The sequence below is a fragment of the Electrophorus electricus genome, chromosome 21 (assembly GCF_013358815.1).
Source record: "Electrophorus electricus isolate fEleEle1 chromosome 21, fEleEle1.pri, whole genome shotgun sequence".
Classification (NCBI taxonomy): domain Eukaryota; kingdom Metazoa; phylum Chordata; class Actinopteri; order Gymnotiformes; family Gymnotidae; genus Electrophorus; species Electrophorus electricus.
Genome location: NC_049555.1, coordinates 7,584,675 through 7,602,104, shown reverse-complemented (window position 1 = coordinate 7,602,104; position 17,430 = coordinate 7,584,675). Strand labels below are relative to the sequence as shown.

Sequence of the window (17,430 nt, the reverse complement as noted above, 5' to 3'; positions counted from 1 at the left end):
TGGTAGGTGTTGCTCTCTTGGTCTCATCTGCCAAACCCAGATTAATCTAAAAGACTTCCAGATAGTGGATCATGATTCATCCCGCCACTGAAGAAGTTCCCACTAGAGGATGGGTTCACTCTTGAGTCTTGGTCCTCCCAAGGTTTTTCCTTAAACCCACCCAGAGAGTTTATTCCTGCCCCTTTCGCGTTTGTCTCATCAAGGACCTGAACCCATGTTTTTAAAGTTGTGTTATGACAAGGTGTGTTGTAGAAAGTGCTATATAAACAAATTTAACTTGATTTGACTTGACATTGCTCCAGAGTCCAGTGGCACCGTGCTTTACCCCACTTCAGCCGACGCTGAACTGCTTGCGGATGTCTGGCCATGGAAACCCATTTTATTTAGCTCTTAACACACAGTTCTTGTGCTGATGTTGCTTCCAGGGGCATCTTGGAACTCTGCAGTGAACAGTGCTGGAGAGCATAAGAGACTTTTACGTGCCACACACTTCAGCACTAGGCAGCTCTGCTCTGTGACCGTGCATGGGTTACCACTTCATGACTGAGCTGTGGTTGCTCCCTCACTTCCAATTTACAACAACAGTACTTACATTTGACTCGGGCAAAACTAGCAGGGCAGAATCTTATAAACTAACCTGTCACAAAGTCGCCATCCTCTGATCCAAGTTCCTGTTTGTCTGGCTGTTGGACCAGCCCAGCCACCATGGACCTTCCAGCTTTGCCTGAACGGCTCATTTGCATGTTCCATCTACTCTCTTGAAGCGATCAAAAACTGCACCTGGGTGCCATGGAGCCTTTAATGACTAAACCACCTGTAGCACATGGTTGGCAGGAAAAGGGATCAGAGGCAGGATTGGAAGGCAAACAGGGCATAAACAAAATAAAACAATAAGTCTCAGTGTGTATCTCATTGCAACACTTAAAACAGAAATCAATTTATACGCAAGTATGTATTCTTGTGTAACCTCACATATTATCTAGGTCAATCATGTTAGACCACAAGGCACATATTTTGGAAGGGCAGCCTCTGAAAACTGTATAAAAGAAGCATTTTCCAATAAAGATTCACAATAAGCTTGCCCAACACACAAGAAAAGTCTTCTGTTTCTTCAAGTGTGCCTGAAACACCTGGACTCAATAATTAAGAGGGGTGTCCACATACTTTTGGGCATAAGTTGCAAATACAACATGGTCAATAGGAATTGGTTTGTACAAGAATGGAGTCCATGCTGTACTATGAAACGTGACATTGATCAGCCTGAAGGAGTGCGCAATGGTGCAATGTGTGACAATTTGGTCCTTAACTGCCACACTATGAGGCATAGAGACAAAATTATGATTTAGCAGTTCTTAGCAAAATCCAAACCAAAAGCCTCAAGAACTAGTACAATGTTTTAGCTAATTAAGGAATATGCCAAACTTTTGTTTTATTAATCATACAAATCTTTTCTAATTTTCAGTCTCCAGAAATATTTTTATCATATTTTAAATGGCCTGAAACTCTTGTAATTACACTAGGAAAGCCTCAGTCCAATTTGCCCTTTAAATTGCCATTATCTGTCTCTCAGTGTCTTTTGGCATTTATGAAAAAAATAGGAATGATCATTTTAAATCAATTTAAATTACAAATTTGAACTTCTCCATCATAGTCAAGTCTAATTCTTCATGGAAGTTTCCATCCCCTTGCATACCCTGCCCATACATGGTTTTATATATCAGACATATTCATAGGTTTATGGGTTCCTGTTTCCCATTTGCACAAAGGATTTACACCTGGGAATTAAATTGTCACAAGCAAACAGGTTTAATGTTATAAATGTAGATGATTTATGACCCAGTGGTCCCTGACGTTTTTCTCTAGAATTCTGTCTCAGATGGGAGTATCAGTGACATTGTGACAAAGGTGTTTTTTTTCTGTTTCTTGGTTGTGAAAGAACGAGCACCTGTCTCAAGAGAGACAGCATGTGAGTGTAAGTTTACTTGTGTATACAAAGTGTATACCTGTAATCTGAATTTTTGCTTTCTAGATGAAAACAATAAATTGAAAAGCCCCTTTTCTGACATGTCGAAGTAACAATAAATTAGTGACATGATTTACTGTCACCTTGGGGAAGTGAATGTCAGGATTTGAAAAAAATGGTACTGTGTTAACTGTATCAAACACTGTAGTATGATTTACACTCTGAGAAATTAAACCCTTGTATTAGCCTACCTTAGCAATAGCAGCAATTTCAGTAGGAAAGAGCAACACATATTAGACATAATTTTGTTTCAAATAGAGCGTAATACACTAATAGTTTTTTTCAAATATTGATGGCATAGCTCAACTTTATACAATGCAAATATACACATTTATATAAAATCAATGTGGACTTAAAATACAATTTAAGACTACAATGGAAACACTAGTAACCCATGAACACGCCCTCATCGTAAAATAAACCAATAAGTTGTTTCGTATACAAACACGCCCTCAATTACGGATGACAGTCAACCTATTCTCACTCAGTCGGCTTTAGGGAAGGTGTGGCAAAAAGGGATAACCTCACACTTCCATCTTCATACATTCCTTCACCTGTCATTCTCCGGTCATTTGAGCATAGCAAACCAGTTTGGACTGTCCGATCTGTCCATCCTCAAGGTCGTAGTCAAAACAAGTGACACGTGCCTTTACTGTACTTCCCCCCAGCACTTTATCATCGCCCAAGCGAGCCTCGTAATGACTGGAAATCAATGGGGTTACGGGGAGGAGGACGGTAAGCAGCCTGAAGTTTATCTGACTTTGTTAACTGTTGGGCGCAGTCTCGAAGCCTGCATAGATTGGTTTAACCGCTTCTATGGGCTCCCGTGATCGTCCAAGTGTTTACTTTTTATTTAAGTGTTTATGTACAGTGTTGCGTGCTGTGTTTAGGTAAGCGTAAGCAGTAGTTTACTTGAGTAACCCTGTTGTTAAACCCAGTGTCTAGTGCGGTGACGATATACGGTTACTTCTTAATGAAAATGGCTGTTAGGTTAATGCAAGATTTAGACAAGTGGCTTTATTTAGCAAACGTTTGTGCGAAGATGGGATTAAAAAGGAAACGACGAACGTTAGTGCGGTGCAGGGCAGTGTTCTAGCAGCACGCTGGCAGTCTAGATCATTGTTTCCAGTTACACTGAAGCTACACTGACAGTGCTGCATAATCCTTGTTTTAACTTACTTATGAAGAGATAGTGAAATAACTGTTGGACAGAGACAGGTGTAGTGGGTAACTGGGGAAAACAAGAAAACATGGGTGCCCATCTCCAATACTGGGTGATGGGTGATTTTGTTGTTATAATACACTTACTAAACCTGGTATTTACCTCATGAGTTGTGTGTGAGCAGGCAAATCACTAGAATATGCAGGACTCTGGGCCTCCAGGACTGGAATTACACACCACTTGCATTAAAAGATTGTTAATGCGGAGGCAAAACTAGGGGATAAAGTGATTAAAATGCTTAAAAACCTTAATTAGTAGATTGATGCCCAAACACCTTTTCTTATATTCAGTACAGCCACTACAATAGCTGATATGCCTCATGTTGCTGTGCTTCCAGGTCCATCATCTTGGTACAAAGATTATCCCATCGCCGAAGGGGCTCGCCAGTCCCCCATTAACATTGCTCCTGAAGAAGCGGTTTATGACCATGGCCTCCCACCCATCTCACTCCACTATGACAACTGCACCTCCACCAACATATCCAACAATGGCCACTCTGTGGTGGTGGAGTTTGATGATGTGGATGATAGGTCAGGTTGGTGTCAGAAAATGGGGCAATGTGTGTTTTGTTTGTAAAATCGTATCGTGCTCAATCAAAGGCTGAATGGAGGTCACAGGACTCCCACTGCTCTGACATACACATACTCGAGCACATACATGTTTAGCCCTCAGTTAAGGCACGATGGGTTCTAATAGCAGAGGAGGTCTCCTGTCTCGCCACAGTGTCCAAGTGCAAACACTGTCTCACATGAAATGACCAGGTAGACAACCAGAACCTACTGGTTAAATGTGAATGACTACTGGTGTTCACTTCATGTATTGGAATACATTACTAAGAAGGGAGTATTCCTTTACAGTGAGCCCGTGGACTTGCCAAAAGCTGCTTTACCTAGAAGCAAAAGCGAGAAGGAATATTTATTTGTTTATTTATTTATATTTGCTTTTACTATAGGCAAATAAAAATCCATAGTTTTAGAGATCTCATCTCTAAAGCCTTAAAGCCAAATTCATCGTATAACCTTTTTTTAGTGCCATCACTGAAATGTATTAGGGTGTATAATCATTTTCTCATGCACTGTACTCTTATCGTTTAGATTATTTTGAAGTTATTTGTATGAACGTCCTTATTTAAACATTGTCTCCGGTTGTTGTAATGTCTTGATGGCATGCAATTAGACTCCTTTAGCATGTATCAGCAACAGTAGTGAAGTGCAGGAATCGTGCTCTGCAGCTGGAAGACTACGAGCACGCCGACCCTGACACCACTGTTCAGAACATTCTCATTCTCATTAAGGACTGTCTGCTGTCATCAGCTGTCTGGCTTCAAATGCCACCTGCTTGATCTAATTAACTAATCAAGTAGGTAGAACTCTTTGGTGCTGTGTTTTGAAAGTAAACATACATATTTACAGTAAAACCTCTGTTTATTGCAGTGTTTTTCAACCCTGTTCTGGGGATTCATTGCATGATCCATTTTGTGGGTCTAACCCAGCTGTGCACTAAGTACTGAGTGTTCCTACGGGCCTGGTATAGGCATGCTAAGATCTGTGTAAGAGCAAAAACACTGAGCTGAGAAACACCATGTTTATGAAACACCAGTGTTTCTTGGTTGTGGCTTATGCCATACAGTTTCACTTCCCACACTGTCTAATGATAGCTGTCTGTTGTAATTATTGCATTCATAGTTAGTTTTTTGCATGTGTCAGAGCTACAATTCTGCCAAGGTAAAATATGAGAATAAAGAAACACCATGCAGACATGCATTCACATGCTCCCATTACCAGTGTTGTGAGGGGAGAGGGAGAATGGAAAGAGGATGGCGGGATAACCTGTCTTTGGTTCCAGAGGTCTTGGGCATAATTTATTACTCTGTGACTTATTTGGCCTGGATGCCACTGACTGGAATGACCAATTTCTGCACACTGCCGTCCACGTGCAAAACTACTACTTCAGTCATACTGTACGTGTAGAGACGTTCAACTTACTACATGGAGAAATGACAAAACAAACAAACAAACAAAAAAAATACATATTAGGACTATGGAGTTAGACACTCCAAAACAGACACATAACAGTCTGTTTCTTTGTACTTGTAGAAGTGTGTTAACCTTTACAGGTGTCGGTGTCTTCAAGATGGGTGATGAGGAGATTCAGTTGCTCCAGGAGCTTGCCATTTCAGACGTGGCAGGATGCACACAGGGTGTGGATAGCACATGCTGGGCTTAACAACCTGAGCCGCTGTGAATGTGATCGCTGCTCTTCTCTTCTGACAGTGATCCAGGGGGGGCCCCTGGAGAACGCATACCGCCTCAAACAGTTCCACTTCCACTGGGGTGGAAAGGGTTGCCATGGCTCTGAGCACACCGTCGCTGGGAAGACGTACACGTCTGAGGTAAGAGCTCAGAGACAGGATTAAAAACGGGCTCAGGGAAACCTCTCTCCGTCTCATTGTCTATGCCTGTTTCTGTCTGGATTTCTTTTATAACCCACTGCTGTGAACCGTCTTCTTCCAGCTACATCTAGTTCATTGGAACGCTGCCAAATATAGTTCATTTGCAGAGGCTGCAGTGGCTCCGGACGGCCTGGCTGTGCTTGGTGTTTTTCTGGAGGTTAGTCACTCGCTTCCCTTCACCTCAGCCATGGCCGTAACAATGTTTGAGTAACATAATACCGTAGATACAGATTAGATTTGATTTGTTGCATGTTGACATTCATGTGAACATCTCTGTGGCTCTAAATGACTGTACAGTTCCCTCCAAAAGTAACTGAATAACTAAATCAGCAAACCACATGTGCCTTATGGGATAGTTAGATTTTTAAGCAGATTAACTTTTTCAAAGACCACCAATAATTCATTGAAGTGAATCAGGTGTCATACTGTGCTTCTTTACAGATAGGAGATGAACGTGGTGGTCTGAATAAGATAACAGATTCTTTATACATGGTTAAATTCAAGGTATGCTTTTGTTTGTTTTATTTTTTATGTGTGAAAATGAACTGAGGATGCATAATCCAAAACAAGATGATCTGCATGCCACGCTGTGTATTTGAAGAGCAGTGTCTTTATTAGCCTAACTACATACAATCAAGCATTGTTGACATTTCTGCATCATCGCTTTGAAGGGAACGGTCACTGATTTCCGGGACTTCAACCCAAATTGCCTCCTGCCATCTAGTCTGAAGTACTGGACCTACCCTGGCTCGTTGACGACTCCTCCGCTCTATGAAAGTGTGACCTGGATTGTTCTGACTGAACCTATCTGTGTCTCGGAGAAGCAGGTGGGCTTTCTGCTAGGACATGCCTGTCGTGTATTCACGTCTGAGTGTTCATACCTTCACACTTGGCCACAAAAATAGATGGGCTAAAAGTGGCTGGGTTCTCTGCCCAGGTTAATCTATGGAAGTGACTGGCGATTGGCTAGCTCAATTAGTCTCGATTGTTGCAGTGTAAGTGGGGTAAGTAGTTCCATTACTGCCAGTTACATCCTCTCCCTAGTGTATAGATGCTTTGTCCCTGATTTGTCATGTCTTTAGTCACCATGTGTATTGAGGTTGAACACCAGCAAAAGGCCGCATGACATTATTGTTTTTCACGTTCACTCTGACATACAATATGTTTAGGTTAAAGGTCATTCTCCTTTATCTTGTAATGTTCCATTCTTTGGCTGAGTATACAATATGAAGTCAGTAAGGAGGGAGAGAGATGCAAGTGTAGGAAAGTAGTGTGTGTATGTGTGGGGGTGTGTCTGACATGATAACATCTGTGACTATGTGTAATCTACACCACTGAGTCTGCTCCATTTATTTTTGCAGTTTTGAGTGTGACGTTTTCCAGTCTGATGGTTTGCATGGAGTGAATGTCTAATAAAATGCTACAGTTTTCTCTCCTTTCTTAGTAGAGACTCATGTTAGGCTTACCCTTTATTATGTGATAAGCCCATGTGTGGGTCAGTAGTTCCTTTTTTTTCTAATCTGCAAATATTTAACTTCATTGTGAGTGAATTATAGACTGCTCCCCAAGGCCACTCCTATGTCACTATGATCGTGTACATGTTTTTTGCTTTTGGTGTGTGTGTGTGTGGGGGGGGGGGGGGGGGGCTTGGGTGGAAAGGTGGGTGGGTGTATGGGTGGGTGTATGGGTATCTGCTATCTGATGTACTTATTTATTTATTACCAAAGTTGATCAATTACAACTGAGTAGAAACCTTCCTGAAAGTGAGACTGTGTGTTTTTTTGTATATGTGAATTTTCAGGACAAATATGTCCTGTCTTCTTTTTTCGAAAACTAAAAGAGCAGACCTTTATTTTATTTACTCATGTTTAACATTACGATTAGACATTTTAAAAAATCTAGCATTTGGGTAGTAATATCTGGATAATACACGTGTATATGTCATATGTATAAGTCCCATGTTCTGAAAATCCACAAAAATGAGTGAGTGTGAGTAGCTGTACTGTGAGCTCTGCTCCATGGGCCCTGTGTGTCCAGACTGCTATCTGTGTCTTTGATCCTGTGCAGATTAACATGACTGGTGAGCATTAGCTTTGCTGTCATACTTGTGAGAAGCTTTGTACAAGCCCAGCACCGAGTGAAAGTCCTGTGCTGCATAAGGAGGTAGTAGAAGCCAAACGCTCTTCACCTCGCTTTCTACGGGCAAACACTGAGGGACAAGATGGCTTTGGCTTTCCTACTGGCCAAAAAAGAACTCAAAATCTGCAAAGTTACTTCAGACAAAACAGAAGCAAGGCACTTTTCAGTAGTTTACACATTGTAATGAAGTTTTCATGTGTCAGGAAAGGGGAGACTTTAGCATTGGTGAATTGAAACTGGCTCCTTGTTGTTCTGACACACGCGCTCTCTTTCTCTCTCTCTCCCCTTTTATCTGGCTTTGACTTCCACCCTGACCACAGATGGGGAAGTTCAGGACATTGCTTTTCAACAGTGAGGAGGAAGAACAGCGGACACGAATGGAGAACAACTTCCGCCCTCCACAGCCACTGAAGGGCAGGACCGTCCGAGCTTCCTTTAAGTAGCCCCTCCCCCACCGTTGCCTGTGCTGACGCAGCTCCATTCTCTGACAACTTTCTAGAATCAGCTTTTAGTGGTTGGGAGTTTCATCGTTTCAAAATGGTTTGTTCTAACTGAACTGAGGCTACTGTAAGACACACGCATAAGGACCACCTGAGCTCCTATAAGCACTGTGAAGCCATCTTATAAGTCTTGTTACAGCTGGTTACTACTGAGAAATCTCTAAGTTTTCAGGTTCAGATTTGGTCTGCTGGTACAAAAGGCATTCTGTTGCTACCTCTCTTCTCACCTGCCCTGTTTTGGGTGCGTGTTCCGTTAAATGTAGATGACTCATGCAAAGGTAGGAGCCACGATGTTTGTGGTGTGTTTTTGTTTGGATGACTAATGTCTCTATGATCAACCTGCTCTGAATCTGCAGCTGAAGGGCGTTGGGTAATGACCCCAAAGCCGTGTGCACATTCACTGTGAGACTGATTTGGCGTACAGATTACCTCTAATCCATCTTGATCTGGCTTTTCTGGAGGGAGCCCTCAGCTGCGTGGCATCCAGAAGCTTTGCTGTACTCCAACCTGACAGTAGGGGCAGAATTATTCAGCTGCTAACTTGCTTTCAAGAACTGTGGCAACAGGCTGAACCTAGTGATATGGGCTTGGATCCAGGCCTTACATTATGCTTAGAAAAAAACTAAATTTTATGGCCCACCCACACAAGGCCATCTATTCAGCTTTGCTTTGAGCAAGCCTGGTGTTATTCAAACTGTCCCTTAGCCATATGACTCTTTTAAATATAGACCAGCTAATTCATGGGGCACCGGTTGTAAATCTACAAGCTTGCATGGGACGCACTGGAATCCCACCATGTATATGAGTTAATTGAATTGGTGTCAGCCTTTATTTTGAGCTATAGGCTAGACTGGTGAAGTTTTGAGCACGGATTTCATAGTTCTCTTTAGGTAGATTCCTGTGTATTGATCTTGTAAAGCATCTCTGCCATTAATCGTATGTGTTTAAGAATGTCATAATGATTGAAAGAACTTTATCAAATGCACCTGACTGGAAAAAAAGGTCCATTTAATGACAAATTGGATTTGCAGCTTAGTCAAAATATGTTTTAACTCTATGAAGGATAAGAAAAAAACAATTTGAAATATCTATGCATACAATTATCTATTTATTGTTGTTTTTTAAGTAGAAGCTCTAAGGATATTGATCTGTGATAAATCTTTAGAAGTTAATGAAATAAATTCACAATTTCTTTTTTAATTGGGCTGGTATAATTTTTCATATATTTGATTTTTTTTTTATTGTGTCATTTGCATAGGAGAGGTTTTCATGGTGGGGATCACTTGTTTACAAATAGCTCACATGGCAGACCATTTTGTCCAGAGCAGCTTACATATGTTTCACTATGACAATACATGAGCTCCCTCAGACTCAAATCCATGACCTTGGTGTTATCAGCAGCGTGCAGTATCTGCTAGTCAAGGTTAGCTACAGGTTCGTTGACATTGTGGTCATCTAAGATGGGTATCTGAAGCTTCAGCTAGGATCACTTTGGGCATCGTTTCATTTAAGAGAAAGAGTTCAAGTCACTACCTCACTGTATGATTGCTATGATGTCTCTGGGAGTTTTATCTCTGCATGATCATAGCATCTTTGATGTGGATGTGGATAATTTCATAACTTTTCTCAGCAATGATCGGTTTGTTCATTGTTGTACATGTATTTTATATACAAATACATTGACTACCCACTTTATTAGAAATGTTTTCACATTTACACTTACTTGCCACTTATCAGATATTTTTTTCTCTCTCAGGTACATTTTATAGGAGAACAGATAGAGAATGTAGCCTCTCTTAACCGTGCTCATCAACCACTCTCTGTCCTGTTCATCATTGGCCAGTTTCTGACCACAGGGATGGTGTTGACCAGATCTTTGGATAAGACCATTCTAAACATACACACTGATGATACAGGCACAGTAGTGACAGTTGCTCTCATGTGAGTGTACCAGACACACACGCATTGCTTCCAGTGTTTTTATATGTCAGTTTTTACACGTTAATATTACTGGTGGTTCACCTTCCAGAAATATCAAAATGAATTCAGTCCTGTAGTCAGAAACTAGTCTGTAGAAATTGTAGAAACTGTAGTCTGTGTGTCTAATGGTTTGAATACATTTCGTGGTAAATCTTTTACGCAAAGATTAGGCATCATTACAACTAAACAGTTCATTAAATCTTTAAAACTAAAGAATACGTCACTTTCTGTTGCTCACTAGAGGTCAGAAAATTGGTTTCTGTGGGTGGTCCTAGGTACTGACCAACAGGGTGCCCAAACGTGTGTGTGTGTGTGTATGTGTGCGTACCATATCCTTTGTCTACTTCTTTAGAGTATGTTACTAATTAGTGGTTACTAATTGTACATTAAAAGTCTGCAGATAGATGTACTATTTGAACTTGAAAACTGCAGGAATCTGTCTCAACCTCTTCATTTAATGCTTGAGTAAAACAGGAGACAATAATGTTTCTGCATTAGAATAATAAATCATTTGTATGCTAATGTTGCTTGGCCAGCTCTGAGAAACTTGCTTCTCTTTGCGGGTTCTGTATCCATCAAGTTTCTAAGAATAGATATACCAATCTTGTAATGGTCTTTTTCAGCTTTCATTTCTGCAAGAGTTTGTGAGACTGGTTTAGCCCTGATGGGGATTCTGGCTTCACCATGCTATAATGGAAATGGGGCCAATGAATATTTAACCTTGTCAAACAGTGACTCATATCTCCCTACTTGAACAGAGTGGAGGTGGCTGCTATGGGCTTAAAGTGCAGTTATGCTGTGAATGGAACATTCTCAGGTAGAGATTTGTTCCACAACAATAATCTGGTTAGGGCTCATTTCACTGGGAGCGAAGGGTTAATGGGTTCACTGGGTGCACTAGGCCAAGCAGACAGTCCTGCCACTTACATAAGAACTCTCTGTCTAATGCTGCTGATTGGTGTAAACATTTATCCAGGCCATTTCTTAATTGACCTTTTTTTGGCTCCTGGAACCATAAAGTGAAAGATCATTTAATTCATTTAAAAGAACTTACTTTGTTTAGTAAATGAATATTAATTAATCACAGTATTGAATACAATCATTTGCAATTCTATAGATTGATTTTTTTTTTAAATTGGTTTTAATTTGAAAATTTTGGATATGAAAAATGCATGTACAGAAAAATAATAAAAGTAATACATGCAAAAATCACGTGCAAAAAGAAGTTGTTCTAACTGAAACGTTGCATTTAATTTTGAGTAAATTACACGTGACAAAATGTAATCAACTGTGAGTTAATGTGTGACTGATGTTGCTGTTGCACCGACTCAAAAGTTGATCTCTTCCTTGTCATTTAGTTTTAGAAATGTCCACAAGATGGCAGTATACGCCGTAGTATATCGCTTTTCTTTTACTAACTGAAAAGTGGGCAACAACCATCTTCAAAAGATAACACTGGTTCTTCACAAAAACAGGGGATAAAAATGAAATAAAACAAAACGTTTGAAAGCAGTGCAAACCGAAATGAAAAGGGACGAATGTTTAATTGTAATAAACAAACAATTTGGGCAACAATACAGTATGGCACATAGCCTATGTAACATACTTTTGTTCGCTTTGTTACAGTATTAGATGTTATGCTAATGGTTTTTATCTTCACCACAACAATCACAGAGGCCTTTGCACGCATCAAATAGGCCCACTCTGGGCGGAGTGTTCAGACTGAGATCTGATGTTTGATGGGTCCATTCTTCTGTTCCAAGGTCACACTTATGACGTAAAAGAATTTGATTTTCCCTCAGAAGTGATGCGCTCACACTCTTCAGGGTCTCAAGGGGAGCCATATCCGTGTTTCAGCTGTCTCTCCTTTGTCATCCGAGCGCTCTGATTCACAGATATTGTCTGTTTGCTCCTTCATTAATAATGAACGAGACTCCGCAGATGGCGTATATTTAGCATGTCTGCAGAAATAGATCTCCTAGAATAGCAGCCGAGGCGCTCCGTGAAGGCTGAGGGTACCTGAGCAAGCACAAAAGTGCACGGGCACGGTCGATGCGGCGCGTAATGTAAACTGCGTTTAAGCTGACGTGATATTTTTGGCACGTGGGGGTTATCGGTTACATCCACTGACGTTTCGCTCGGGTTTCGATGGTGCCTTGGGGGAATTGACTGACTCCAGACACTCCAGAGGATGCCTGCTTCGCTTTCGGGTCCCCTTGAGTAAATGACACATGACAAAATGTAATCAACTTCTGTGTGCTGCTGTGTCATACCGAGTCAAAAGTTGCCCCTTTACCTTTCATAAGTTACTGGTTAAGGTTTGGGTCATAGTCTGAAAGGCCAGGATTGTTTTTTTTTTTTTTTTTTTTTTTTAATGCATTTTTAATTATATACCATTTTCCTATTTCCATTTTAAATAGCATGTTTTAGTTTTAGTGTTCACAGTACTGTGTCCAGAGTTGTAGTCAATGTTATACAGAACACATCATACATCAACATTTCTTATGGGTATAAATATTCTTTTCTCATCACAATCAGAAAAAAACTATTCATTTTCAACATGAAAACTACAATACTTATTACACTTGGAATGGTACCAAGCCTTAATAGCAATGCCTATTATTTTTGCCTTGTTCCAGTTTACATTTTTTCCAGGTAAGATGAAGTGTTTTCTTTAGAGGTTTTTCATAATAGTTGAACACAATAACCCAGAGCGTCATGATGTGGTCGTTCCCGTTGCCCCTAAGAACACACAGAATACTTGCTAGCTGGAGAGACCACTTGTCTTATTAAGTGCTCTATTAATTTTATAAACACTGCATTATTCCTTCTTGTACATTTTTATGACTGTAGGGGGCAGGCAATAAAGGCCAGGTCAAACACAGACAGACACACACACACACATAAACACACACATACAGTCTCTGCTTCATCATTGGCAGAAGCTCATGTTGCTATGGTTACAAACAAACAGGCTGCTGACTACCACCTCCTATCTTTCGTTCTCTCACGCCATGAACGCGCGAGTTGTCACTGTCACCCATCAAATAAAACATCATAGTCCCAAAATATCTTACGCCTTCTTTCTGAAATCCACCATTCATTGCATGCCTCTGCTTTTAATTGTTGTGTAGAGTGTTTGGGAGTGTCACAACTGTATGAGTTGTCCGAATGTAACGTTCAAGGGGGATGCAGGCTGCCTGAGCAACTGAACAGATCTGTCAGAAGTTCAACCTTGACCTTAAGAGGGGTACGCTACCCTATCTGAACAGGTACAACCCAAGAAAGCCTGTGGGAAACATAATTAAAGTAGCTGCACTGTATCAGACGCCCAATGCCTGGCACCTCTCTGTCATTCCTCCAACTCCACACTGGGTTGTGAAAGGCTGTACCGCCTCTGACACAAAATGCGTGATTAACCAGTCTGGGAAAAGGTCATTTAGAGCAGCTGGTTTTGGTCCTGGACCAGCTGTGCCTCTGTTCCTCTGCCCTGATGGGGGCGCACAGCCAAACACCCCTAGAAACACAGCGGGGCACGTTGCTAATGCTGCTCAGAGTGGTGCAGAAACCCCCACCACCTGCTTCTGCTGGAAAGACCACCCTATTTAAGTCTCACACACTGACACCAGCCAGGAGATCCTGGCAGTTGAGGTCACATAGTGGGAATGGGCAGCCATAGCCAAAGGAGCGATAGCTGAGAGCTCTTGGCACAGTCACCCTGTGCTCATGGCCACTGATTTGTTATGGTGCAATTTGATTAATGGTATTTACGGCAATGATACAAAATATAGCGGATGACACATTATGACAGTAAGGGCAGCTACTGAGGTGGGCCATGCACAAATCTCCACCACCATGGGTATTACAAACCCTAAGAGATTCCCATGCCAAATAATTCATTTTATGGGATATGATCTGGTCTGGGTCTTTCCCCATTCAACCTCACTAGGATATTAAAAAGTGGTGAGGGAAGGGCTTTAGGTCATATATAATTATGATCAGACTTGAGCTTGATATATTTACTTGGTAAATCTGATTCACTATTGACCCATCATTCCTTATTATTCCTTAAATGGATTTATGGACCAGGCAGTGACACAGGACTCTATGCAATGCCCTTCATAGGATTCACCCTGCCCTGAAAGTAGCATCATTCTCCACAAATGCATTCTGGGGGTTGTTTTGGTCACTCTCTAATTAAAAGTGCAGGAAAATGTTGACTTTCAGTCACAGCTTGGCTCAGCACCACTCTTCTGCTGACTGTCACAAAACAAAGTAGGCCTCTTAAACATGCCATGGCTTTAACCTCTGACCCTGAGAACAGAACTCAATCAGCAGTGTCTCACCGCATAAGTCATGTGCCGAAGCCAAGCTGCATAACAGTCTGTTACACTCAGTTTAATCCTACACATGACTTCTAACCTCGTATGGATCCGGATGCGTTCTACACATTGAGCAAATTCTTTGGCGGGCCTGAATAAAATACTGCAAAGTCTTCCAGGAATGCCACCGGGGGGTTGTGGCGGGTGAGGTGGGGTGCATATTTGGTAGTATTGCCTGCTGGATCACTGCCCTTGTCATGTGTGCCCCTCACACTGCTTCTTCCCACTATCTCCCGAAACCCCCCACCCTGCAAAGGCCAGAAGGGTCAGTCATGCACCCGTCAGAAGTTTCCATCAGAAGACCAGCCCGGTCCAAAAATAGCCCTTCAATGCCCTTTATAAACTGAAGTGGCCCTATAAAAAGAGTTATTGGGCCGCAGAGTCGGTGGTGTGACACTATCTTTAGCTTTATTTATGTCGCGCTGTTGACAGCAGCACTCACATGCTTTCCAGTCACTATTCAGCTGATCACATGTCCTGCAGTGCTCTGTGGCTGCCCCATGTCCTGCAGTGCATTGTGTCCTGCAGTGCTCTCTGGCTGTCCCATGTACTGTAGTGTACTGTGTCTGCCCGTGTCCTGCAGTGCTTTGTGTCTGCCCCGTGTCCTGTGTTCTGCCCTGACAGCACTATACTGGGAGAAAAGCCTGACTGTTTTTGTCTAATGCTAAAAACACGACCAGCACTGTTATTCACCAAATGATGCAAAAAGGGGTGGGACCCTGAATTCTTTCCATCCATTTATTGTTTATTTTCAAAATACCTATTAAATTGCATTAATTGCAGTAATTATCTTTTTATTTCATTTAGAAGGTGGACTTAAAGGTATAATCAGTGTTTTTAAATAAATGCCATCAATTCCATTGCCGGTAGCCATCACCCAACAAGGTAGGAGTTTAATATTAGAAAGTGTTTTTCTTTCAAAATGAAATATACTGCCCAATTTGTTTTGAACATTCTAAAACCACACATGATACAGAGTGGAAGCTCCTGTTAATGAGCAATACTTCAAGAAAAACATATTTACTAAATTATACATGTGAATGAAATCTTCTCACTACTTGAAAAACATGCCAAGATAAAGTTTTTTTTAATTTATCCAGTTCTAGAACAATCTGAATGAATATTTGAAGTACCATGAAGTAGGGACAGAAATTTCTTTATAAGACCCAACCCAATTCTGAGCAGACCTGTTATTGGTAATGGTCTACTGGTAATTGGTCTATTCAAATGGTGTGTGTGTGTCTGTGGGTGTGTGTGTGCGTGCGTGCGGCAGGGGGGATTCACTAGAAACAAAAGCCAACCTAGAGCTGCCCAAGAGGACCGTCAATCGCTGTCTGCCTCACTCATAATCCCTCTCCAAGTTTCCAGGGAACAGGCTCGATAGGATAGCCGGCTTATTTGGCAGCCTGACTGATGTGATGGGGCTATATCTGCCAACCTAGAACACGGCGAAAACAAGAGCGGTGCGTGTGATGAGCATTTTTGGCCAGGGGCCATACTGTCCCCTCCAGTGTTGAGTGAAGAGCCCTAAGTCTGTGGTAGGCTTCGCAGAAGTGAAGCGGTGAAATGCAGCGACACCTGTCCCAGAGGCCTGGCCAGGTGGACCTGTCCTCATGGAATATCTGATAGCGCTAAAATAATCTCACAGACGGAAGACCCGGGCCGCAGATTAGCAGAGGGATTGGGGCAGGACTAAGTGCACTTGCCTTAAATCTTGATTAGGTGACACTAGCTATGTTTGTCATGAGAACTTAGACTTAGTATCAAAAGAGTGATGGACTTTGCGTAACCAGTGGTGACACAGCCACTGCTTTTATGTTTAGCTCTCATATTAATTTCCATTAATAAAATAATTTCATTTGTATTGCATTACCTTTGTCTTTGTAAAATAATATACAGGGAATCTGACAACAAAACTGTTCCAGTGTTTCCATTCTCATCCACTTGGCTCTATCCCAATTCCTAATGAAGCAAAACCCAGTAATCTACACCAAAGACATGCTACAGTAGGGAGAAAGGACGGAGTAAAAATGTGTTTTGATCACCCCTGATGCCTGGATTGGAGGAAACTGGCCTAATCCATAAAAGGTTTTATTTGCATATGCTTTTTCCAGACCATATATATCAGTAGGAGAGCGTGTTCCCTGATACACAAACCCACGACCTTGGGGACGCTAGCACCTTGCACTACCTGCCCTACAAAGTGAGCGCAGATATATGGGAATGTACTCTGCATGTACTGTGCTTGCTGTCCCACTGCTGTGCTTGTAAAGCCACCATAAGGAGGCCTGGCATCAGGCCAGGGGCAGAGGGCACAAAGCGTTCGCCCATGGGACGGTGCAGCAGCACAGCTGGCCAACTGGCCAAACTAATGCAGCCACACTAGAGGGGGGTGGCCTTCCTGGAAGTGCGCAGGCAGATTAAACCCACTGATAGTCCCCTCTGTGGGTGGTAGAGTGATACTCTATATTAGACACACATTCTTCCACTCACTTGCCCATCAGAGAGAAGGGGGTCAGAGGTGAACCGAAGGGAAGACACGAGCATGTGGGCAAACGGTTCAAGGCCTGCAATCAAAGCATGTGAAATCTGCAGAACAAATGATGCACACACATTTTTGGTTCAGCAAACATCAGGTGTATAGAAGGTACAAGGTCACTTTCTGTCAGGCTTTATGAAAGTGTTGCGTGACAGTGGTACAGCTAGTGAGGGCTGCACAAGAGGAGGGTTCT

At 41.9% G+C, this 17,430-nt stretch overlaps 1 protein-coding gene across 1 annotated transcript; it reads left to right on the top strand.

Moving 5' to 3' along the window:
* The first annotated feature begins 2,721 nt into the window (after positions 1-2,721).
* ca7 (carbonic anhydrase VII) lies at positions 2,722-11,164 on the top strand. Its single transcript, XM_027007396.2, has 7 exons — positions 2,722-2,758; positions 3,583-3,780; positions 5,519-5,637; positions 5,759-5,854; positions 6,139-6,201; positions 6,369-6,524; positions 8,157-11,164. Exons 1-7 carry the CDS (start codon positions 2,722-2,724, stop codon positions 8,277-8,279), a joined length of 792 nt encoding a protein of 263 aa, XP_026863197.1. The 3' UTR covers positions 8,280-11,164.
* The last annotated feature ends 6,266 nt before the right edge of the window (positions 11,165-17,430 follow it).